Here is a 26,427-nt window from a genome sequence, read left to right as displayed (position 1 = left end):
TAGCTGGGCTTGGTGGTGGGTGCCTGTAGTCCCAGCTATTCAGGACACTGAGGCAGGAGAATGGCGTGAACCCAGGAGGCAGAGAGTGCAGTGAACCAAGATTGTGCCACTGCACTCCAGCTTGGGTGACAGAGCGAGACTCTGTCTGTCTCAAAAAAAAAAAAGAAAAGAAATTATGAGTGTGTATTCATACATGTACAAGCATAAAAGTGTATGTGAAAGGTTACTTACTAATTCAATCAGAAATTTTGTCTATAAAGGAGTATGATTGAAACATTTGGAGAAAGAAACATAGAATAATGATGAAAAATATTTTGTGAAACATATATTATGTTTTCTTTTTAAAATGTGACAATATCTAACAAACTTCCTTTTTTATCTAAAATTTTCACTAGTTTCTTTGGGAATGTCTCTTTTGTAAACAATTTGGGGAGAGTTAGAAAAGGTGGGACAGTATATTAGGATGGAATAGCAAGGAGGAGATAAGAACAGAATGTTAAATTAGTAATGTAAAAATAATATATGACCTGGTTAAGAGACAGTGAGTACCAGAGAGCGCATTTGTGCCCAGGATTGCAAAAATACACACGGAAGGCACGTGCTCACTCCCGTTAGTCATCATTTGTTAGCATGAGCTTAAGCTTCTTATAAGTTTATTTTTCACTTAACAAATTAGAAATTTACATTTATATAATGTCAAAAAGGTTTCTAATACAGTTCTTGAACTTTCCTTTATCTGATTACCTTCTAACCACACCTGTCTTTTAACTTTTCCAGGACTTAACTCAAGAAATGGAAGTACACGCTGAAAAACTCAAATGGCTGAATAGAACTGAATTGGAGATACTTTCAGATAAAAGTCTGAGTTTACCTGAAAGGGATAAAATTTCAGAAAGCTTAAGGACTGTAAATATGACATGGAATAAGGTGTGTATAAAGTTACTATCACACATATCTCAAACTGATTGATTTTGTTGTCAGAGATGTGGGATCATGTAACTGCTTTACTTTCAAGTTTATCCAAATGGGGCAAATTTTACTAAAGCTTACTAATGTTTATATTTTTTGTCGATCATAGACAGAGGCATATATTCTGGAAGAATACTTTTTATTTTATATGGAACTCTTTGGCCTAGGGAATTTATACATTATATACTACATTAAATAATGAATATATGTTGGAATTAGGTAAGAAGATTCCAGTGATTATATTCTGAAAATGAAGACCTTAAAATAGCATTCTGAGCCGGGTGCATTGGTTCACACCTGTAATCCCAACACTTTGGGAGGCCGAGATGGGCGGGATCACATGAGTCCAGGAATTTGACACCAGCCTGGCCAACACTCTACTTTAGTAGAGTAGAGTGAAACCCCATCTCTACTAAAAATACAAAAATTTGCCAGGCATGGTGGCACATGCCTGTAATCACAGCTACTTGGGAGGCTGAGGCACGAGAATTGCCTATACCTGAGAGGTGGAGGTTGCAGTGAGCTGCAGTCACTCCACTGGACCCCAGCCTGGGTGACAAACAAACAAACAAAAAAGAAAATAGCGTCCTGATTTTGCACATGACTTTTCACACATGTATGTTTATTTTCAATGATTTCATTCATTAAATATATATTTACTAGGTTCCAGTGAAATGTAATGGCATATGACTACAAATACAGCTAAGATATTTTTCCCTCCTACCATTATTATTATTTTTTTGCCATTGAACTGTTAAAAGTAGATAAAATCATAGATTTTTTTTTTTCTTTTTTGTTAGACCTGGTACATACCATATCAGAGTATGAGGTCTATATAGGACATTAAATGGATATATCTCTGTCCTTGATTTGGATGGACTCCATATCAGTCATTTTCTCTCTCATCCTCTTTAAATGGTAGCCATTATCCTATAGCTAATGATGCAGGTGCTTTATTGATCTGGTCTCACTGCCTGTTGAGTCACTGTGATTCACACATGTGTATCTCTGGTCTGGACCTTTCTCCATACTCTAGACTTGCATATACAACTACCTGCTCATATACCTTGCATATACAACTACCTATCTCTCCTTAAATGTCTAGTAGGCACCTCAAACTAACATACACAATCGAGCTCTTGATATCCCTCTCCCTTCTGTGCCTTCATGTACATCTCCCACCTTAGTCAATGGAAGTTTCATCCTTATTATTACTTAAGTCAGAAACATTGGAGTCAATCCTATGGTATATGAATTCTATCACAAAAAGAAGCGAAGAAAACCCCCAAAACAAAAACTATACCTCAGTCACCATTATCAGCTTTTCCTTGAAAGTGCATATCTACTGGATGGATGGTTTATTGGCTAGCCAGATGGCTACATATGATAAGGCAAACGTAGCAAAAGTTTGACACTTGAGGATGTCAGATGGCACATAGATGTTTCCACTACAATTCTTTCAACTCTTCTTAGGTCAAAAAATATACATTTGACTGCTTCTCACGACCCCCATTGCCACTAACTTGTTTCAAGCTTGCCATTATGTCTTCTCTTGATGACTACAAAGTCTGCCCCACCGATCTCCCCTGCTTCTTCCTTTGCCCTTTGTTATTCTGTGCTAGACAAAGCAGTCAATATGATTGGTTAAAACACAGTTCAGATCAAGTGACTTCTCTGAGCAAAGTCCACCAATGGTTTTCTCTTGCTCAGGGTCAAAGCCAAAATGCATTTTTGGCTTATAAGACTTCTCATGGCCTGGCATCATCTGATCTCTCCTACAATATCCACTGCTCTCTCTCCCCTACATTCCTTTCCAGACATATTAGGTCTTGTGTCCCTTGCTAGAAAGGCTGTCCATATAGTCAAAGCACACATATTTATTTAACATGAAGGGTATCAGTGGGTATTCTGCAGAAAAGAGCACAGTGGTTAATTTGGGTGCACTATGTCAGATAAAGCTAGAGCTTTTGTTATTGCAGGATTTCATGTAGATTTTAATATAATTCACTTTGGTGAATTATGAATGTCTGGGGCCAAGAATGCTCATTGTGCAGAAAATCTCAACAAACATACTTTGGTTAATTCTAACATGGGATATTTCATTCATTCATACACTCATTCATTCACTCAATAGGTTTTTACTGGAGTCTTAGTTTCTGCCAGGTATCATTTTAAGAGATAGGAATGCATTAAAGAGCACGGCATTCCTTCTGACTCAAGGAGCTTATCATGGATGAGACCAGTAGACAAGCAATTCTAATATCCAAGTACTGATAGGCACATAAAGGTGGAGCACCTGCCTGGCTTTGAGGGGTAGCTGTGGAGGGTTTTGTTGAAAAGATCACATTCCAGTTAATTTGTGAAGGATGAATAAGAATTGGTCGGGTGAAGAATGAGGGAAAGGGCAATGTAGAGAGAAGTGGCAAATGAAAGTGTCTAGAAGAGATAGAGAATGAACACAGTGTATATATAGGTCCAGGAAGTAGCTCAATGTAGAATGAAAGGCTGAGGGATGTTCTCAGAGATGAGAGCCTGGAGGACTCACTGTGCATCACAGGGAATTTGAGCTCCATGTTGCAAACAGTCTACCACTTTGAGGGTAGTGGGCAGCTATTGATGGGTTTTAAGCAGAGGAAAGTTATATTTTTGAAATATTGCTATAGTTTTACTACAGAGATAGATGGAGTGATCCTAAGAATTGATACAGAAAAATTAGAATCTTCAGAAGAGTTTATGAAATGGGTATCAGGGAAGACAGGGAAAAGGAATTCAGATTTGGACGTGTCTGAATATCTAGTTCACAGAAAGGGCTGGACTGAAGATATGTTTTGGGCAGTCTTTAGCCTCTCAAAATAGCCTCTCAAAACTCCATTTGATTCCTGAAACCTTTGGAAACCAGGACTCAGGGAGAGCCCAGGGTGAAGGGCTAGAAGAGCAACACACCTACCCTGGAGGATATTGGTATTTGATGGATGGGCAGAGGAAAAGGAGCTGGTGAAGGAAATTGAGGAGAGCCAGCCAGAGAGGCAGGAGGACAGCTAGAATTGCAGAGTGATAACAGAATTCCAGGGAGGGGGAGTGGACAGCATTAACTGGTACACATGGGTCAGGACAGCTAAGGACTGGTTGATGTTTTTGATAGCAATGTCAGCGGAGTTAGGGGCTCAAACAAGATTGCAGTGGAGAGTGAATGTAGAGCCAGAAGTTTAGGTAGTTAGGGGAAGAAGAGTGGCAGAGCTGCCATTCACAATAACACCTCCTCTTTTGAACTACAGTCATCTTTATTTATATAGTATTTTTCTCTTTCTGCTTGTCCTGATGTGGTAGATTTGCAGAGAAGTGCCTACCACCCTGAAGGAGTGCATCCAGGAGCCCAGTTCTGTTTCACAGACAAGGATTGCTGGTAAGATATAGTTTATCTTTAACAAAATTTTTTAAAAAATCAATAAAGTAAAATTTTGTGATATGAGCCTCATATATGAATTAGAAAGACTTATTTAGTAACATTGTGCCATTTTCTTTATTTAATCTACTTTCAATGATTTGAAAAAAAACATCTTCTTAAACCCAAGACACATTTGGCTGCCCAGTATGGGCAAGGCATTTGTTCTCACGGTAGATAAGGCTGGCCTTTCTCTGGACTCCAGGGCTACCTGGGCATCCACAGGTCCTGCTGAAGGGAAGATGAGAGGCTAGGTGCAAAAACTGGGGACTAGTTTTCTGGGTCCATGCAGCTTTGCAGGAAATCGGCTATAACTTGCTGTGTTAATGTGAGCTTGGTTAGGATATGTAATTAGACCTTGATTGTGACTGAGAACAAAAGGCTTAGATATCCTGGGAAGCAGGTGGGAGATGGGGATTTAGAAGCATTCTCCATGCTAGGAGACAAATACTTCTCACTTGGATGTGGAGAAAGAAGAATGTTCTCCACTATTTCCTTCTCTCTTTATCCAGATGAGATCGCAGGCTGCTGCCCCATAGCCACTGTCACCACTGCCTTGTAGATTTTTTGAACCATCATGCCCTGCTCTTCCTCTGTTGAGTCACGTGGCAAAACCCCAAATGTGACTAACTGTCCACTCACACCCTGCCAGCTGCTTCTGCTGATTCTTTTTATTGCTCCTCCCTGCTTTTTTTCTTCTCCCTCCTCCTTCTCCTCCTCCTTGACTTCCATGTCCACCTTCTGCTTTCTACCTCTTCCCTCCACCTCTACCTCTTCCGCCTCTTTTTTTTTTTTTCCGGTCCTGTTTATTTTTCTTATTCCTCTTATTTTTCTTTTCTTCTTCTCCTCCTCCTTCCCCTCAAGTTTTGGAAAAAGTAATGAGAGACAAGATTTTTTTTTTTTTCATTTTTTGAGATTGCAAGCTAATTGAGGGCCATGTTTGTGTTCTTTATTACTTGTCTTTCTGGAAATTTGCACAAAAAATACCTGGGGGCCTGATCAAGTTTCTTGATTAATATTCAGAACACTTGAGTTGACATTTGGGTACTGCTGCTTTGCAAATACAAGCTCAACTCCATAATCATAGGGAACGGATTTGATGCATTTTATAAAATCGTCATGGGTTATCTTTCTTTTTAAAACTTCATTATGGTAAAAGAGCAGGGAAAATCTGAATACATATTTAGAAGTATAAAAAGCTAACAGCGAAGCTACAACTTCCATTAGGTGGATGGCTCATTTTTAACAAGTTGTTTGTTCTTGGGACGGGCCTGAGACCTGAAGCTAATCTTAGTATGTCTCTCTCCTCCTACACAATGTTTTAATGCAGTTCCTTCTTCTTTTTAACATTATATTTAAAAAATAAAATTAACCATTTTAAAGTGAACAATTTAGTGACATTTAATGCATTCAAAATGTTGTACAACCACTATTTCTATCTAGTTCCAAAATATTTCTATCACTCCAAAGTAAAACCTCTTACTCATTAAGCAGTTTCTTCTCATTCCCTCCTACTCCCGGCCCCTGGCAACTACCAATCTGCATTCTGTCTCCATGGATTTATCTATTCTGGATATTTCATATAAATGGAATCGTACGATGCTTCTTTCACTTAGCATAATGTTTTTGAGGTTCATCCTTGCCAACACCTTGCTGACTGTACTCATTTCAGAGCTATGACTATCTATCTCAAATAAGCACTCAGCACTAACAGACAGTCCTACCATACTTTCTTCTGAGTACTCCTTGGTACTCATTTCTCAACTAATGACCTCATCTCATTTTTAAAGGAAGAAAAAAAAACTTTTTCTTTTTCCAGATAAAATCTTTTTCGTTTTCCCACCAGAGAATCCATCAAGCTACCTGACGCTGTACTCACACACTCTACATACTTCCTTCCTGTTCAGAGAAAGGGTTATTATCTCTTTTCCTTTCTAAGACTAACTCCTCCACTTATGCATAGGATCCCATCTTCTCTGGGCTGCTTACATATCCTCTTTATCTAATACTCTACTGGATCATCCTTATTGCCATACCTTTTGATGCATGTAGTTCTAGTTTACTCATTTAAACTAATGTACAATATTACATAACATTGGATATACTACAATCCTGTAAATTCTCTTCTGTACCTATGCTTACCAGTCCCAGAACTGTAGACAATTTTTTTTTTTTAACTGTAGATGATTCACCCAGTCCTTAGGCCAATAAACTTGGAGTCAACCTCAACTCTTCTCTGGAATTAATATTCAAGCCATCAGCAAGTAGTATCATTTCCATGTTCCATTCTACCTACTTCCATGGTCTTGAACACCCTCATCTTTCTATCTAGATTATTGGAATATACCCCTAACTCATAATCCTGATTCTATTCTTGCCTCAGTGCTTCTCCATGACCTATTCCTCTGACAACAGATAGAGTGATGCTTTCTAAACATAAGTTTGATTGTGTTGCTTCTTTGATCACAGTTTTTTAATCACTTCCATCCACATAAATGAGTTCCAAAGTCTGGTCTTGGTCCAGAACACCATGCATATCTGCCTGTCTCTCTAATCACATTTCTTATTACTTTTCCCTCTGTTCATTCTGTTTCAAATACGCTGGTCTTCTTGCTGTTTCAAACATGCCAGGAACATATGCATTTCTGGTCTTTGTGCTTGCCATTCTTCTTGTCTTCCCCAAATGTTCTTCTCTCAGATATTTTCATGTTTCACGTACTCACTTCCTTTAGTTCTTCTTCAAATATCCCTTTCTAGGATAGCCCTTTTATACCCACAATATCTCAGATACACCCTGTCTCTCTTTGTCTTCTTGTATTGATTTTACTTCATAATACACATCCATTTTCGCTATAGAATGCAAGCTCTGGCCGGGCGTGGTGGCTCACGCCTGTAATCCCAGCGCTTTGGGAGGCTGAGACGGGTGGATCACCTGAGGTCAGGAGTTCGAGACCAGCCTGGCCAATAAGGTGAAAGTCTGTTTCTACTAAAAATACAAAAATTAGCCGGGCCTGGTGGCGGGTGCCTGTAATCCCAGCTACTCGGGAGGCTGAGGCTGGAGAATCGCTTGAACCCAGGAGGTGGAGTTTGCAGTGAGCCGAGATCGCACCATTGCACTTCAGCCTGAACTTTGTCTTGCACACTCCCATGCCTGCAACATCTAGAATAGTACCTTACACATAATAGGTTCTTGATAGGTATTTGGTGAATTAAAACAATAAATTTTTTTTAACTACAAAAAAAGTTAAAAGTGAAGATTGGGCAGAAAGATGTGTGAGGTATTCTGTAGGGTGTGTACCTATTGACGGAATCACTGGGTTATAGCGTATGGGTGCCTTCTACTTCAGTAGCTGCCATTAGGGTGCTGTCTAGATTACTTGACCCAGTTTACACTGACTCTGGCTGTGTGTGATGGGTTCTTATTGTTCTACAACATTACCAGCACCTCAACACTTCGTTCTCAGGACCCCTTTACGCTTGTAAAAATTATTGAGGACTCTCAGAGAGCTTTTGTTTTTGTAAGTGATATCTATCGATATTTACCTAACTAGAAAACATTTCCATTAATTCATTTATTAAGTTCTTTAATAATAATAATAAAGGTTTTATATGTTAACAAAAATAGCATGTTTTGTAACATATTAGTATAAGATGCTGGGCACAGGGGATCATGTCTGTAATCCCAGGAGTTTGGGAGGCTGAGGCAGGAGGATCACTTCAGCCCAGGAGTTTGAGATCAGCCTGGGTAACATAGGGAGACCCTGTTTCTACAAAAAAAATAAAAAAAAAAATTAGCCAGGCTTGGTGATGCAGACCTATAGTTCCAACTACTCAGGAGGCAGCAGTGAGAGAATCACTTGAACCCAGGAGATTGAGGCTGCAGTGAGCTGTTTTCATGCCTCTGCATCCCAGCCTGGGTGACAGAGTGAGCCCCTATCTCAAAGAAAAAACAAACAAACAAACAAAAAACCAACTATTTTCTAAAACAAACAAAAACCTGGAAAAGCTACAGTTTTATATTTTTTGAAATCTCTTAAATGTCTAGCTTAATAGAACACACCTGTATTCTTATTTCTGCTTCTGCATTTGGTCTCTTGTGATATCACATGTTATGTAGACTTAGATAAAACACACTGTACACTTGGGAGAGAATGAGCCTAAAAAGGCAAATAATATGCTGATGGTAATAGTGTAGGCATCTCGACCCTTGGAAGGGTCTCTAGAAACCTGGATCTTCTCAGATGTCACTTTGCTGATGGTGGTCATTGGATATAGGGTATTTCCTTTTAATTTGTACTATCTCAGTTATAGATGAGGTCGGACATTTATTTCACATTTCTATGTTTATTGCCTTTTAAATTTCCTCTTTTGTGGATTGTCTTTAGACGATTTTTTAAGTTTTAGAAAAAGTATTTTGGTTATCAGTTCTTTGTGTGGAATGTGCATTGCAAATACCATCTCCTTTCTTGTTTCAAAGGCTTTTAAAATCTTTACTTATGGTGCTCTTTGGAATTCTTAACCATTAATGGTTTATTAATAGCTTCCCTTTTTTGTGTTTTGTTTGAGAGCTACTTCAGTCCTCTGAAGTAATACAAATATTCCATATTTTTAACTAACAATTTTGTTTTTCATATTTGGGTCCTTAATCCACTAAGAATTAATTTTTCTATGGTGCATGTGAGGTTAAAATCAGTCCCATCATTTCCCTGCTGCAGCCGTGAGTCACCACTTTATTGAACAGTAAATTCTTCTTCATTGATCTGTAATTCAGTCTCTGCCAAGGTCAGATTTCTCTGCCACCTACACACTGTGACTCTTCTCTTCTGTTGGTCTCTTTAAATGTCTCAGTCCATAATATACTGAGTTAATAATTATTAACTAAATAATATAACTTAGTATCTGGGAGGGCATATTCCTCTACCAAAAAAAAATAATAATAATAAAATTGACTGTTTTTTGTCGTTTTCTCTTTTATATTAATTTTATAACCAGAAATTTCAATTAATGATTTTGTTAAGTTACACTCAACCCTGTTGGGATTTTTATTAGGATTGTGCTGAATTCACAGATTGGCTGTACATTTTAGAAAATTATTTAAGCCTCATCTAATATATCATACCTGAAGTCAGTTACAGATGGTTTTAGTTAGTAATTCAACTACTTATTGTATCAAAACCAATCAATGTGGCAATGGATATTAAATACATACTTTTTTTGTATTTCCTGACTCAGTAATTCTACTTGGGAAGTTTATACTAAGATAGGGATCAGAAACGTGCAACATACTCTACACAAAAAGATATTCCTTCCAAGTTTTTTTAAAATTAAAATAAAATTTCAGGAGCAATCTAAATATCAAAGGGTTAAATAAAAGTGAACATGGGTATAGGTTATTACATAGGTATTCACAATTGTGTTTAATAAGAATAAAATATGCTCACATTATAAAGTTAAATGAAAAAAGAATAAAAATTTTGAATAAGTTGGCTTTATAATTAAAATCATCTTGCCAAAATAAAATAATACTTCCAATTCTCCCACATTTGTATTTTTAGTTTTTCTCAGTGTCAGTGTTGATTACGTTCTAGAATGTTGCAAAACTGTTTCATTGGCTTGATAGCTACCAAAGACATATGGATATTACAGGTAATGCCATAGCCATTTCAGTATGAAAAAATAACCTCTTAGAGTTTTTTTACTTAAACTAAATTTTATTTAAATACACATACATATGCACCGTGACACCACCATAATTAAAACATCCTGTTGATTGATTTCTCTTTTGCTACGTTTTTTATTTCAGCTCATCCTAGTGTCCAAAAGGTGGTGCTAGTATCATCTGCGTCAGATATTCCTGTTCAGTCTCACCGTACTTCAGAAATTTCAATTCCTGCTGATCTTGATAAAACTATAACAGAACTAGCCGACTGGCTGGTATTAATCGACCAGATGCTGAAGTCCAACATTGTCACTGTCGGGGATGTAGAAGAGATCAATAAGACCGTTTCCCGAATGAAAGTAGGTGCATGGGGTAAAGGCTTGTCATGGAAACAGCACAACCCAGAAGTAGACTAGATCTGTTTGAATCCCTTTTGTTTATCCTAAACTATGAGAGAATGAGGCTTAAAAAATTCTGTATCTGTCAAACAACCATCCAGGGCTAACTACAAAGCATAGAACCTTTCTTGCATTTATACTGTTGTGATATGACTTAAACTAAAGACCCAGTGCATTTTTAAAATCTAAAACTGATACCATAAAGCTAGGCACATTAGTATAAACATAAGCTAGTGTTAACATTTCATGCCTATTGTGTGATGTAGGATAATCTCCTAAAGTGCCTTTGCAACATATATTTCATAATGAGATTAATTTCTGATTTGAGAAGTGAGTATCTCCTATACTTTTATTACTATACATGTACCATCTAATATTAATTTGTAAAATTATTTTTCCCTATTTAGTGTGTGCTAAGTTCTGGGTTGCAAGTGGTACAAGGATACTGACAAGAATTAGGTAGAAACTGGGAATCGACAATAAAATAATAATAACAGCTATTGTTAACTTTTATTAAGTGCTTCATGTGTGCTGGTCATTTTTCTAAGTATTTTATACATGTTATCTCATTCAGTTATGTAATAATCTTGTGAGGTAGGTACTGTTTCTATCCCCACATTGAAAATAAGCCCACACCGAGGCAGAGGCACTGAGTACATATGAGTTGACAAATTACTGTGGCAAGGCAAGAGTCTAATAAAAGCCTCAGGACAAGTACAAGCAACCTGTTGGGGGAGCCGGGATGAGGAAGGGGATCCCTTCTCCAGTGATGGAAAGCAAACTGTGTGGGGTTTTGGTATCTAGGATAAAGTGATGACATTCCTGGTATAGGGAACAGAGTGAATAAAGTCATATGATACAGGAGGCACGAAGGACAGTAGGGCCAACATTTGTGCAATTAAGAAATATAGTGTGAAGCAAGGCAGGAAAAGCAGTTCAAGTTCCCTTTGTGAAGGAGCCTGCAGGCTATGCAAAGCCCTTTGGATTTTTAGTCTGTAAGAAATTGGTAAGTATTTTCTTCCCATTTCTTTTTCTTTTTTAAAATTATGGCTAGAAACTCATGATAGCAATGCTCTGCTTTAGTAGAAGACTAGGATGGATTGGAGGCAAGAAATGCTTAAATCAAGGCAAAGAGCCCTTTCTGAAATGATTAAGATGATGGTGTTGCAATTAGTGGAAATAAGGAATAGAAGACATGGAGTGTGAATGAGAGTTTGAGTGATTTAGTTTCAGACGTGTTGTGGTGAGGAATCCTTATGCCATTTAGAAGGAAGTGATCAACATTCATGTGCCCTGGGATTTAGGATTGAAAGTTGTGAGCAATCATTTGATACCAGAGGAGTAGCTGAAATCTACAAAATTGGTGAATTTGTAAAGAGGAAGGACTGGGAAAAAGTCATTTGCTACTATTTGTATTTTTTGTAAATTGTTTTTTAGTCTCTATGACTGTTATTAGTTCTGTACTGAAAACCCATGATTTTCCTGATGCTGTTGCCATTTCTCCCATATTTATCATCACTGAAAGACAAACCACCTACAGCAGCAGTTTTTCATGTCTAAGAGGATTTAATTTATAGTTATTCCTCTTAGCACTTTTCTATGTCATCCCCAACCCTACGACATTAGTTTGTGTTCATATCTGACACAGAACACATATGCAAGGCATCAGCAGCAGCACTAACTGCTAATGGTTTCAGGGCATTTTTCAGCTTTTGAAGGGATTTTCTTTATTTAATGTCCTCAGACTGGATGTACTTGAGGTGTCAGTATTTTATTATTTCTTTTATGTGAAAACAAAAACACAGAGAGGTAAAGGTCCTTGCCTGGTGACTCAGGTGCTAAATGGAAGAACTGAGATTTGAATGCAGGATCTTTGACTTTAAATCATGCACTCATTTTCTGCCATGTTGCTGATGCCTCACTGTGCCAGAGAGAAGGAAAATAATGACAACTTTGATGTCAGCACATCTGTTTTGCTTATTATTCTTCTCATATGGCTTATTAACCTATCCGAATAATCATTTCTACTTAACAGATTACAAAGGCTGACTTAGAACAGCGCCATCCTCAGCTCGATTATGTTTTTACATTGGCACAGAATTTGAAAAATAAAGCTTCCAGTTCCGATGTGAGAACAGCAATTACAGAAAAATGTAAGTTTTTTTAAAAAAAGTTATGTATCATCATCCACTTTCCCTGCAAATGGTGACACACACACACACACACACACACACACACACACAAACACACATTTTCAAAGATTATTCAACTTAGAGTAATAGTGTTTAATATTTATTACTCTTTATTTATACAGAAACGTAGCTTTTTCTTGTTTTTATCTTTTGTGAACATTGTTACAATGACCTTATGAAGCCCTTAATTATTACGATCACGACTCTTAAGTAATTACTTACACGTTGGGTTTTCTTCTCTTAACTTAGGCTTTCTTTTAGAGGAATAAAAAAAAGTCAGAGAAACTCACAAGAATGCAAATCCTTTCTCTCATTATACTGTATTCTCTAAAATCAGGTCTTAGTATGTATTTTAACTCAACCCAAAATTCAGTCCACAAATATTTATTGAACAACTACTATGTGCTTATGTGACTGACATTAATTTGGGGATACTTTAGTTAAAAATGAGAGAAAACAACAACAAAAAATAAACATACAAAACAATAGCAAACAAAGATTCTTGCTTGGGGTTTGCATTCTAGCTCAGAAGCATCTAGCTTCTACAAACACTTCTTAGTGGAAATGTACTACCAATAGCAAACGAAGTCTAAATTCTCAAGAGTGACATCTAGGGATTGTCACAATCTGCTGCCACTACCCCTTCTCTCACTTCAGCCCTCAGCCCAGCCTGTAGTTATGCTGTTATTCCTTAAAATATCCTGACATTTCCTGGTCTTCTTACCTTTATTCACATTATTTTTTTTTTCTCTTGGCCTTTTCTTCCCAGGTGAAATTCTATGCAGCAGCTAAAATGTCACCCCCTTTGTGATGTCTTTCCCTCCTCTTCTGGTCCCTGGTGAATGTTAATTTCTATTTTTAGTTCCTTCTATGGCCTTTCCCCCCATAGCTTTATTATAGATCTCACAACTACTTTAATTCTCTCTCCCTTCCATAGATTGTGAATATCCATCTTTCTGCCCTCGGGCCTTTCACAGTTCCCAATACAAATTAACTACCTAATAAATGCTTGTGGCAAAATATAAACTGGAAGGATAAAGCCTAATCTTTCTCAAGGGAAGGAAGTCAGCTACTCTTCCTGTAAAAAGTATGTTTTGATTTCAAAAAAAATCATGGTAGCAACAAGGGTATTATAGGAGATACATTAGAAAAGAACTTTTAGTGTATGAAAGTGTTGGCTTATTTTTACTAAATACATTGTTTTCCTTCTTTTCTCTTTTTGTGAATGGATGGATTGTGCCTATTATGGAACTTTGGAGTGAGCCAGTTTCCCTCACATCACAGGGGAGCTCCTCTGCTCTAGTGATACTAAACTATCGACAAAACCATTTCCAGTTTGCTTTTTCTATCATCTTGATGTTTTTTTTTTTTTTTCATCACCTCTCTTTTTGTCCAAAACTTCTTTCAGGTGTTTGTTTGTTTGTGTATTCGTTTTTACAAGACTTTCCTTCTCCTAAATATCTTCCCTTTCCTATTTAATGTACACACTCTATTTTCTCTCTATATATAAATATTTCTGTGTGTGTAGACGTTCTATAGCCTTCATCACTCCTCATTATATGAAAAACTCTTCTCAGCGGGAATGTCCTGCTACCAATAGTAACCTGGTTTTAGGGCTTAACACACAATGAACGGGACAATTTACTTATTTTTTATGACAAACCTGTGATATTTACTCTCGCTTGATGTCTTTGGTTTCATTTGTTTAATGTTAAAAGATTCTATTAGTAATAGAATTGGTCATAAGTACTTTATGTAACTTTTTAATTGATGGAACATTATGATAGTTTTGTCCTCTCTTAAGTTTAAAACTTAAGCAATTTATTTAAACAGCTACGACATCATAAAACAGATTGTCTCATTGAGCAAGTTTTAAAGAATGATGTCACGTAAGTATAACTTAAGGTCTTCTGAACAACCTTAAGTTGATAGCTTTTTTTTTTTGCTTGTTTGTTTTTGAGATGGAGTTTCACTCTTGTTGCCCAGGCTGGAGTGCAATGGTGTAGTCTTGGCTTACTGCAACCTCTACCTCCCGGGTTCAAGCAGTTCTCCTGCCTCAGCCTCCCAAGTAGCTGGGATTACAGGCACCCGCTACCACGCCCAGCTAATTTTGAATGTTTGGTAGAAAGAGGGTTTCACCATGTTGGTCAGGCTGGTCTTGAACTTCTGACCTCAGGTGATCCACCTGCTTCGGCCTCCCAAAATGCTGGGATTACGGGCGTGAGTCACCGCACCCAGCCAGTTGATAGCTTTCATGTTTTACTATAACCATATATTATCCCAAGAACTTTGCCAAAGTGTTCCATGATAACTCAGCTGGAATGTTTTGTTTTAGTTACATTCCTCCTGGGCCTGATACTTAATTAACTATAGCCTTTCTTTTTGTCTGATAATCAAAGCATCTTCCAGCAGTGTGGTTTTAACATTCTGCTTACTTATTATCAGGTTCTTGCAGATATTCTAAGTTATTGTTTATTAGTACCTCAGTTCAAGATTACAAACTAACTCTGAAGTGATTAATACAAAATTTAAGGCTGGGTGCAGCACTTACAAGAGATTTAAGGCCTCCCAGCACTTTGGGAGGCCGAGGCGGGCGGATCACGAGATCAGGAAATCGCAACCATCCTGGTTAACAGGGCGAAACCCCGCCTCTACTAAAAATACAAAAAATTAGCCGGGCATGGTGGCAGATGCATGTAGTCCCAGCTACTCGGGAGGCTGAGGCAGGAGAATGACGTAAACCCGGGAAGTGGAGGCGGAGCTTGCACTAAGCCGAGATCGTGTTGCTGCACTCCAGTCTGGGCGACAGAGCGAGAATCCGTCTCAAAAACAATATATACAAATAAAAATAAAAAATAAAAATTTAACTTTCCAACTGCGCGCAGTGGCTCATGCCTGTATTCCGAGCACTTTGGGAGGCCGAGGCAGACAGGTCAGGAGTTTGAGACCTGGCCAACGTGATGAAGCCCGGTCTCTACTAAAAATACAAAATTAGCTGGGTGTGATGGCACACAACTGTAATCCCAGCTACTTGGGAGGCTGAGGCAGGAGAAGCACTTGTACCCGGGGGCGGAGGATGCAGCAAGGCAAAAGCTGAGCTCATGCCACTGCGCTCCAGCCTAGGCGAGGGATCGAGATTCTCGCTCAAAAAAAAAAAAAAAAAAAAAAAAAAAAGTTTCCTTAGATCTCTCTGTCTTTAAAACCATGTTAAAAATAGAGAAAGGAGAAGAGAGGAAGCTACAAGAGAAATAGAGAAGGTGATAATGAGTAAAAGGACTAGAAATAAACAACAATAAAAGACGAGGGACAAGAACCAGTGTGGAATTTTTATGGTGAAGAGCTGCTGGGTGCATAGTACATGAGTCTCTTTTACTTTTAGTGTTTCTCTTGAACTTGAACATATAAAATTCCTTTTAGAAAATTTTCCTGCTACACTAAAATAAATGCAAAAATATTCTTACACAGTTCATTTTCTTCTAAAATCAAGACTGCCTGAGAAAAATCTCCTTTGAGGGTAACAAGTGACTGTCTTAAAGTTCTATCATGAAGTACTGTTAAACCCTACCTTCATCAAACCAGGTCTATAAATACAACTATAAATACAAAATTAAATAGAAAATTATTTTCTTTATAATGTTTTGGTAGTATCTGTTTATAATAGTAGATATTTTCTTGTGAGTTGTTTTAGAACACTGAAAATAGAGTTCAAGATTTTTTTTCTCAAGCATGGTTTCAGAAATATATCAATTGTATAGGATGGCAGATGTGTATTAAAATTCCTTTAAAATGTGTTTATCAGCTCACCTTCTTTCTTTTTTCTGTTCATAGACTTATTTGTGATACATTTGATATCTGGTATTTTTTCTTTCTCCTGAGAGTTACATGTTGGGATTTTTTTTTTTTTCTTTTATAATGCTACCCTCAGTGGAAAGGGTCAAGAACCAGTGGGATGGCACTCAGCATGGTGTTGAGCTAAGACAGCAGCAGCTTGAGGACATGATTATTGACAGTCTTCAGTGGGATGACCACAGGGAGGAGACTGAAGAACTGATGAGAAAATATGAAGCTCGACTCTATATTCTTCAGCAATCCCGACGGGATCCACTCACCAAACAAATTTCTGATAACCAAGTAAGACTCATCAGATATTTTTTGGCAGTATTATTTTGTTGGATACACTTTTTTTTTCTATTGTTCACTGTAATTCTTAACAATAGGACCCTGTCATGTTTTTTTCCTAAGTTCTTAGAGTATATATTGAAATTTATTGAAGAATTTGATCTGGAAGATTTTTCTGAAAAATTTCTGGAGGCGTAACAAGAATGTGCATGACTTTTTGCAAGTGAAACACACCCTCAAATCAGCATCTAGAAAGAGAACATTTTCAAGATTCCAGGAAGCCTCTTTTGCTCCCTTCCGTTCTGTATTAGTCTGTTCTCACATTGCTATAAATAACTACCTGAGACTGGGTAATATATGAAGAAAGGAGATTTAATTGACTCACAGTTCATTTGAGGGATAATGTAGTGAAGCATGACTGGGAGGCACCAGGAAATTTAAAATAACGGTGGAAACCAAAGAAGCAGCAGGCACCTTCTTTACAAGGCAGCAAGACAGAGAGAGAAAGATAGAAAGGAGAAGTGCCACAGATTTTATTTATTTATTGGAGATATTGTCTCACTTTGTTGCTGAGGCTGGAATGCAGTGGTACGATCTCAGCTCATTGCAAGCTCCACCTCTGGGTTCAAGCGATTCTTGCCTCAGCCTCCCAAGTAGCTGGGATGACAGGCATGCACCGCCACACCCAGCTAATTTTTGTATTTTTTGTAGAGATGGGGTTCTGCCATGTTGCCCAGGCTTATCTGCAACTCCTGAGCTCAAGTAGTCTACTCACTTTGGCCTCCCAAGTGTCATACACTTTTAAACCATCCGATCTTGTGAGAACTCACTATCACAAGAACAGCACGGGGGAAATTCATCCCCATGATCCAGTCACCTCCCACCAGGCTCCTCCTTCAATTGAACATGAGATTTGGGTGGGGACACAAATCCAAACCATATTACTTACTTACCCTGAAGGTTATTTTTATTAATAAAATGTTCCAAGACTTTCTTTTGAGGGCTACTGTAGTGAACAAATCAGGTAAGTTTAGTTTCCTTTAATGTCTTTTTAACCAAACGGTTTTATTAATTTCATAATAGCAAGCATCTTTTTTGTCATCAGGTCAGTTATAGAGTTGATAATATTGAACAACTATGGTAGTTTTAAAAGTGCTTTTAAGATTCTCTGTATAAAATTATAAAATAGTCTTGAATTAGAGATTTTGGTTGTGAGGTTATAGTTTGGTATAACATTTATTTGCCTTTCAGCTAGCCTAAGATAGAAGTGTATATCTGTGAAGAATTTAAGAGAGTATACGTAGAAAACAATCGAAAATGTGGAAGTATGTTTTTATTCTCCACAAATGCAGACTTTACTTGGTTACAGTTTTAAAAGCAGGTGGCCAGTTATACGTGTTTCTGGATCATTCTCTGTGTTTGTGATACTGCTGATTGTTTCCACCAAGTGATTCGTAAGTCCTAGTGAAGCCCCTGACCCCTTAACTAGAGGAGTACAATTAAAATGATGTCAGTGTTGCAGTTATCATATTGGAAGATTATTTTCTAATCAGCAGTGTGGTTCTTTTCTTCTGAAACCTTAGGCTGATTTAAAATCTTCCCAATTGCTACAAAAAGCATTATATTAAAAGTTTCAGTCGTCATTTAGATTTCATGGTGAGTACCTTCATCCAGAGACTCTCAGAGGCTGAAAAACTATATCAAAGAACCAATGCCAGTGGACAAATTCAGCATCAGTTTGGCTATTCAAGTAAACTCTCAGTAAACCTTGCTTGGCAGCTTGATCCATTCAAGTGGTTCTTTGTAAACACACCTTGTGATCCAGGGGCAAGTGATGGAAGATGTCCATGTTGTTGATCCTTCACGTTTCTCCAGGCATGTATGCAGGAACTCTCTCTGTATTCAGTCCTTTGTGACGCATGTCCCTGTAAGGATCAGAGGTACAACAGAAGGAATGAAAAAGACAAATGGTTTGAGGAAGGAAAATATCTCAAAAAGAAAAAGATAATAATCTTGTAATATTGTCATCTATGTACCTGATCACTTTCTTAGATAGTTTCTTTTCACTTCTCCTAATTTTGGTTTCTGCTTCATATAAGAAAGGATTTGCCCCCAGTCTGTTTTCATCTCATGATATCTGTATCTAAAGCATGTCAAAATCTGCTGGGAGTACTATTGTTTTGATGATACTAATTACTGAGTGACCAAGTCTAACAAACAGACCTGCATTTGCACCTCAGATACTGCTTCAAGAACTGGGTCCTGGAGATGGTATCGTCATGGCATTCGATAACATCCTGCAGAAACTCCTGGAGGAATATGGGAGTGATGACACAAGGAATGTGAAAGAAACCACAGAGTACTTAAAAACGTCATGGATCAATCTCAAACAAAGGTAACTCTAAGGCCCTGGCAGGTGAATGTATATTGTCAAGTTGAGAATTTGATTGCTTTGGCTTTCTCATGGAAACCTGGCCAAACATGTGGCTACTGCAAGTACATTTTATGTTTTTTTGTTTTTATATTGTGATGTGCTGAGTTAGTATTATCATACTTAGTTCAGAATGTATGTTTATACAATACATATTTGAATTTTTACAATGGAGTTTTGTTTTTTTTTGTTTTTTTTAATCAGCCTAAACCTTGCCAATGATTACGTGCTCTGATTATCTTATACTCTTGGTATTATTTGGAATACACTTTGTAGTACACTGAATGTAAGGAGTGCAGGTGTTTACAGATGCATCAGGGTAATAGTAATAGTGTAATTGTAATTGTAATAGTGTGCTATTTGGGTGGGGCATCCTAAGTTGAGGACCAGACACACATGGACCCAACACTAAACCCCTGAAATAATCTATGTGCATTTAGGGTTTTAGTTAATTTACTATCTTTTTTCCCATTACTTTGTCTAGTCAGAGTATTTGGAACAGCCCAAAATAGAATATGTGTTTACAAGAGAATTTTCTGTCACTTGAACACCTAGAATTTGAGAAACTATAAACAGTGATTAGCATCTCTTTAAGATTGCGTATTTATATTCATCACTAGTAAAAAAAGATATTTACATCATGAATATAGTACTGGGAATGCTTGTGTCTAAGTGAAATTACGTGCATCGTTATCTATTAACATGCAAGTGTCTGAAAACCAGTTTGGTATCAAAACACATCTATTTTGCCATGAATACAATGGGTATTAGAGCACTTTATATTCCTGATATATTCCTGGTAATAAACTATGACTAAGCATTTAATAACATTTTGACATGGAGAAGTTTTATACATTTCCAGAATGTTATTTTTAGTTACAATCTCTGAAGCTCTGAAAACTCGAAGAAGAGAGTTGTGAGGGCAGAATGTGAGGTTGAATGTGTTGTTAGATATACCTAGGATACTGGAGAAAATAAGATTGGGTTAGCAAAGACAAAACTTCGCAAGCGGTTAAAGCAGAGAGAGTATAATATTGGTCTTTCTAACATTTTACTACAACTTTTCTCTTTTATTATAATGGGTTATTTGGATATAGTAAAGATATCATAACTCACGCAGGGAAGGTGAATTAAAAACAGCTTTAACCTTAAGAGATATAGTCCTTAAATATACTTTATCTTTGTGTTTCCAAAAGTTCCATGTACAAGAGTTAGGACTTGTTTTCCCTGTAACTTAACAAAAAAATGATCCCTTAGGAATGTGTGGCCTGGTTTATTTAGCACCTCCAATTCTTTTTTTTTTTTTTGCTTCTACTTTGTAAATATTTTAAGACGGCCTACAGCAGTAGTTGGATTAGATGGAAGAGGCAATTAAAAATGAATTATATTGCAAGGCGATTTTTCATTTATCATAGCTAAGACAATCACAATGTTCCAATTGCTTTGGAGTTACAAGTGGTTGTCTTATTGTTTTTCTCTGCATTTGGTGGTGGGGGAAATAAGTAATTATATTAATATTTAGACATGATTTAGATATATTGTTATCTATAAAGCAGGGAAAACAGAGCAAAACTGGCTCATAGGATCCCTTCACGAATGACAACTAGGGCTTCTATATGTAAAGAGAGTTTTCTCTTTTAAATACAGTGATATTTAAATTTTTAACTATTTTAGATGGACATCTTTGTAGAATATATAAATCTTTCTTTGCCTTCTTAAAGCTTGTGAATGTATGTTTAACTTTTTTTTTTTAATTCTTGGTATTATTGTTGCAAAGATAGAATTAAAGAACTTTGATGGATATAAGTGACCTTAGAGTGCTTCCGAACCAGTATTTCTCAAACTTTCTTTACATTATTGCTTCCCTAAGGAGCCTTGGTAGACTCATCTCCCCCATGAAATTTTAATACCGTGATATACTGTGTACTGTATGGTTGTGCTTTATATATGAAAAGAGTACATTTTTTCACCCTCCCCCTGAAAAGAAATAATCATTTATTACCTCTGCTGAGAATACATGGTCTAATCTAATGTTCTTAGACTCAGAGAAGTTAAATGACATGTTCAAAGTCATGCAACACAGTCAGGATGATATTTTTCTATGCTAAATGGTAATACTCTTCATGCTCTGAGTTCTGAAGAATTGGCAGTAAATTTATTCAGGCTGCTATACTTTGTGAGATTTGGGGCTTTGTTTTGTGCATATGAATTTTGAGTATCATCTCATTGGCAGGCACTGTACTAAGCTCTTCACACACATCATTTCGTTTAATCTTCACAACAACCGCAGGAGAGAGGTAGCATTTTCATCAGTCCTGTGTTGATGAATAAACTGAAGTACAGAGAAGTTAAGGAATCACTCAAGACCACACAGCTTATAATGGCAGAGCTGGGACTGGAATTCAAGCTTGACTGGCAAGTCAGGCTCTTATCATCTCTAAAAACAGTTTCATTTTTCTTCTTTCAATCAGACTGTCAGTCTTTGCTGACATTCTTGGTGACTGCTTTGTGTACCCGCCTCTCAGTTCTGTCTATAATTCCGCTTACTGATTCTTATCTGTGTTGAGTTTAGAAGCCATATCAGATGAAAGATATGGACCTTTTTTATGCATAATGTAATGCACTCCAGTACATGGCCATCACACCCTGTCTAATGGCTGCTGAGAGGCCTTTTTACCATGGCTGTCCTCTTATCTTCCAGCCTATTCTGTATATACATCATTGTCAGCGAAATTCTGGAGGAGTGAAGGGTTGTTATACTTGCACATGGAATACTGTGCAGCATAATGTGTGAAGTTCAATATCATCTTTCAAAGGAAATGTTTTGTATAAATTGCAGTTAGCCTAAATAATTTGGCTATTCACAATTTTAAGTCCACAGTCCCTTATCTACAATGCCAAAATCTAAGAACAGCTTTGATAACAGAAAGCTTTGAATTGCCATGCGGGTATTTATTAAAGTCTTTATGTATTCTGGTTAGTGTGAATGGCCTTGTTCCTTGCTGCAGAAATATTAATGTGTTTGATTGCTTCCCCAGACCCTGTTCAGGGGTAGTAGTTAATATAGTTACTTTCATAATATTAGTATTCTAATGTTCAAAAAAATCTTAGTTCTGAAACACAACTGAATCCTGATTTTTTGGATTCTTTGTACAATAGGCCTGTCTCTAATGTTTCTAACTAATCTGTGTATCCTGACCACTACTTTTTTTACTTATAACTTTTTTTTTCCTTCCATCTCTTAATGCTAATTAACAAATTTTCTAGTGCCTGTTGAGATAGTGATTGTTGAAATGTGTTTATAGCACAGTCAGTGTTGATGCCTGATTTGGGTCTGAAATGCTATTTTAGCTGTATATATTTTGGTACTCCAGGGCCAAAATAACATTCTATAACACACACACACACGTATTCACACATGTATAACTATGTGTGTATAGATGTGTTTGCACATGCATGTATATACAGCTATGTGTATATATATGCACACCCATGTATATGCACACACAGTTATCTACACTGAAGTATTGTAGAGGAAATGAGACAGCATAGCTGTGTGCTATAAACAATTTCTTAGAAATCACTAATTACTCTGTCTTTTTCTCCTTGTCCTTATCCCATGAAGTCACATTTTACCTTGCCTATGTTAAGGTATTTCTAGGTTGGTACAGGTAGAACAGAAAGCACAGGATGTAAGGAATATGGGGCAATCCTTGGTTAAAAGCCCATCTTATGCACTTGCCTTTTGTGCTAACTTGTAGGAAGTTATTTCAACTCACTGAGTCTCCATTTCCTTGATTCTAAAGTGGAGAACATGTCTAATATGTAGGGTTATTGTGATATCAAAAGTTATGTGTAAAAGTTCTTAGTAGGTAGTCTATACTTAAGAAAAAGTTGCCCAAACTGTCATCATCTGCTCTTTCATATGCCTTTCTGATAAATCCACTGCTTTTAGCCATATGCACCGTACTTTCTGTGGTTAAATTAGCAGAAGGTTGATTCAGTTGTTTGTTCATAGTCATTTCAAACTCTTTCTACTTTAATTAATGATAAAGTTCTTGATTGTCTGCTTTTCTGAGTGCAGTATAGATATTCTAAAACTTTGTTAACAGATAAAATTTCTTAAAAAATGTAGTTTCCTTGGTTTGCAGAATTATCACAGTTGCTGAATTTACCTTGCAATTAAGCATTTTCTGCCAAAGCAAAAATCAACCATCCTGGGAAGGAAAGGTACAGAATTTAAAAAGACACATTTTTTTTTAAAAAGTGATTTTATTTATTTTATTTTATTTTATTTTATTTTATTTTATTTTATTTTATTTTTTATGTTCCAGGATACATGTGCAGGACATGCAGGTTTATGACATAGGTAAATGTGTGCTGTGGTGGTTTGCTGCATCTATCAACCTATTACCTAGGTAGTAAGTCCAGCATTCATTAGCTATATATCCTGATGCTCTCCCTTCTCCTGCTCCCTCCCTACGGTCCCCTCCCTGGGTCCATGTGTTCTGATTGTTCAGCTCACATTTATAAGTGAGAACATGCGGTGTTTGGTTTTCCGTTCCTGCATTAGTTTGCTGAGGATAATGGCTTCCAGTTCCATCTGTGTCCCAGCAAAGGACATGATCTCATTCCTTTTTATGGCTGTATAATATTCCATGGTATGTAGGTACCACATTTTCTTTATCCAGTCCATCATTGATAGGTATTTGGGTTGATTCCATGTCTTAGCTATTGTGAACAGTGCTGTAGTGAACACACACGTACATGTGTCTTTATAATAGAATGATTTATATTCCTGTGGGTATATACCCAGTAATAGGATTGGTGGGTTGAATGGTAGTTCTATTGTTAGGTCTTTGAGGAATGCCACACTGTCTTCCACAACAGTTGAATTAATTAACATTCTCACCAACAGCATAAAAGCCTTCCTATTTCTCCACAGCTTCACGAACATCTGTTGTTTCTTGACTTTTTAATAATTACCATTCTGACTAGCATGAAATGGTATCCCATTGTGGTTTTGATTTGCATTTCTGTAATGCTCAGTGGTGTTGAGCTTTTTCTCATATGCTTGGTCACATAAATGTCCTCTTTTGAGAAGTGTCTGTTCATAAGACACAATTATTTAATGTGGGAGGCACAAATACAGATTTATCCAGTAAGATAACTTTATTTTCTTCTTTTGAAATGGTATTGTCTTTCTCATTAATGTTTATTAGTTAATAATGGCCAGCTAGACATGTGGAGTGTATATAGTTTTCAAAAGGTTATTTAAAAATTGTGTATACTAAAGATTGATTTTGTAACTATTCTGAAAACAGGTTAAGTTTCAAAAATTTAATTTTGATTGATTTTCCAATTAATTTTGTTGTATATTTGGAAGCTTCTATTATATGTTATTACTTTTTTCAGTAATGATGTTTATTGTCCCTATAGATTAATAAAAATGAGGCTTTTTTCAGCAATTATTCTTTGTCCAATTTGGTCAGTTCTTTTTAACAGTCATCAATAGAAGATACTCATATTGGGATTGTTTCATAAGGCCTGATAACAGCCAGGCTCAACCTTCAAGCTCTTAAAACGAATGCTGTAGCAGCTGTTGTTCCCGAATGAATGGGCTTAGGTGAAAAGTACAGGTAGCCTTATCCTCCTAGCATGTCCAAAACTATGAGGTTCGGAGATTTGGGTCAGTCAACTTGATTTATCCTCTCGGAAGCTTACTTCTTTCCCTGAAAATCACCTTTATTTTTCAACTTGTTTGTTTTCTCTGCTAGCATTTGATTTTTAGTTTTCCCTTCCAAGTTGGGAATAAAGCTGGCCAAAAAGAGAAGTATAAAAATTATAGTCTTCTATATTTTCCTCTTCTGTTATGTTGTTTTAATATCTCAAGTATCATTTTATTACTTTTTTTTAAAACAATCGCCAACAATGTCTTTGTGATAAATGCTTATGAATGTTAGTGTTTTCATTTTGTAAATATCAAACTCAAGCATGCAGATATTTTCTCAGCACATTTAGCTCCATATCAAACTAACTAAAGAGCCAATGCCCACAGAAACAATGCCCACAGTCTTTGTTTTTGTTTTCATTTGTTTCTTTTTCCATTCATTGATTAATCAACTAGTTAAACAGGTATTTATTTAGCTTCCTATTTGCCAAGCTCTGTGACCAGCCCTAAAGATTCAAGCATAAATACACCGTGTTCCTGCTCCCAGGAAGCTTACATTGCTTAGGAGGAGCCATGCAATGTACATAAGTGGTAAATAAGAACATAATACATAATTATAGGAGATTGTTTTCGAGGCGAGAGAAATTAAAGGGGTGCTATGTAAGAGAGGGGCTTAACTGAGGAGAATTTAGAAAGCATAACTTGGTGGCATTTGAACTGGTTCTGAAGGCTAAGAAGGAACCATCTGAAGAAAATTACAGAGTGAACAGCAAATATAAAAGTCATGAGGCAGGAAAGAGCATAGCATGTGGTTGCAATATAATGAATATGATGGTAAGAACTTGAGATGCGGTAGGAGAGGAAGGCAGAGGCCAGATCATGCTGAACTTTGTAAGACATGGTATATTAGTCCATTTTCATACTGTCATAAAGAACTGCTTGAGACTGGGTATTATAAAGGAAAGTGTTTTAATTGACTTACAGTTCGGCATGGCTGGGGAGACCTCAGGAAACTTACAATCATGGCAGAAGGTGAAGGGGAAGCAAGGCACCTTCTTCACAAGGCAGCAGGAAGAGAATTGCTGAGTGAAGGGGGAAGATCCCCTTATAAAACTGTCAGATCTTGTGAAAACTCACTCATTATCACTAGAACAACATGGGGGAAACCATCCCCATGATCCAATTGTGTCCACCTGGTCTCTTCCTTGACACATGGGATATAGGGGTTATAATTCAAGGTGAGATTTGGGTGTGTGTACAAAACCTAATCATATCACATGGGAAGGAGTTTGGATATTAAAAGTACAATAGAAACTTACTGGAATTGTTAAGGAAGGGAGTGACACTGTCTGATGTGTATATATTAAAATTTAATCTCTCTGGATCTTATGTGGAGAATAGGTTGCTAGTGGGTATAGTAGAATAATTGGGAAGACCAGAAAGGAAGTGATGGCTGTGGTCCAGCTGGGACATGGTGGTCCCCGTGGCTATTGTATGCCAGTAATGATGTAAAGAAGATGGTAGATTTGCGATATGCTATGGAAGT

At 37.0% G+C, this 26,427-nt stretch overlaps 1 protein-coding gene across 1 annotated transcript in view; it reads left to right on the top strand.

The window, feature by feature from the left end:
* The window catches only part of UTRN (utrophin), a 512,939-nt gene that overhangs the window by 255,222 nt on the left and 231,290 nt on the right, over positions 1 to 26,427 (top strand). Inside the window, exons 45-50 of the mRNA XM_011997130.1 lie at positions 778 to 927; positions 4,297 to 4,372; positions 10,215 to 10,429; positions 12,504 to 12,621; positions 16,586 to 16,791; positions 19,020 to 19,174. Coding sequence (XP_011852520.1) covers positions 778 to 927; positions 4,297 to 4,372; positions 10,215 to 10,429; positions 12,504 to 12,621; positions 16,586 to 16,791; positions 19,020 to 19,174 — 920 coding nt within the window. The remainder of the gene's footprint in view (positions 1 to 777; positions 928 to 4,296; positions 4,373 to 10,214; positions 10,430 to 12,503; positions 12,622 to 16,585; positions 16,792 to 19,019; positions 19,175 to 26,427) is intronic.

This window comes from Mandrillus leucophaeus, unplaced genomic scaffold (genome assembly GCF_000951045.1).
Source record: "Mandrillus leucophaeus isolate KB7577 unplaced genomic scaffold, Mleu.le_1.0 Scaffold531, whole genome shotgun sequence".
In the NCBI taxonomy this organism is placed as follows: domain Eukaryota; kingdom Metazoa; phylum Chordata; class Mammalia; order Primates; family Cercopithecidae; genus Mandrillus; species Mandrillus leucophaeus.
Note: the sequence above shows the minus strand (reverse complement) of the source record. Positions and strands in the feature narration are given on the sequence as shown.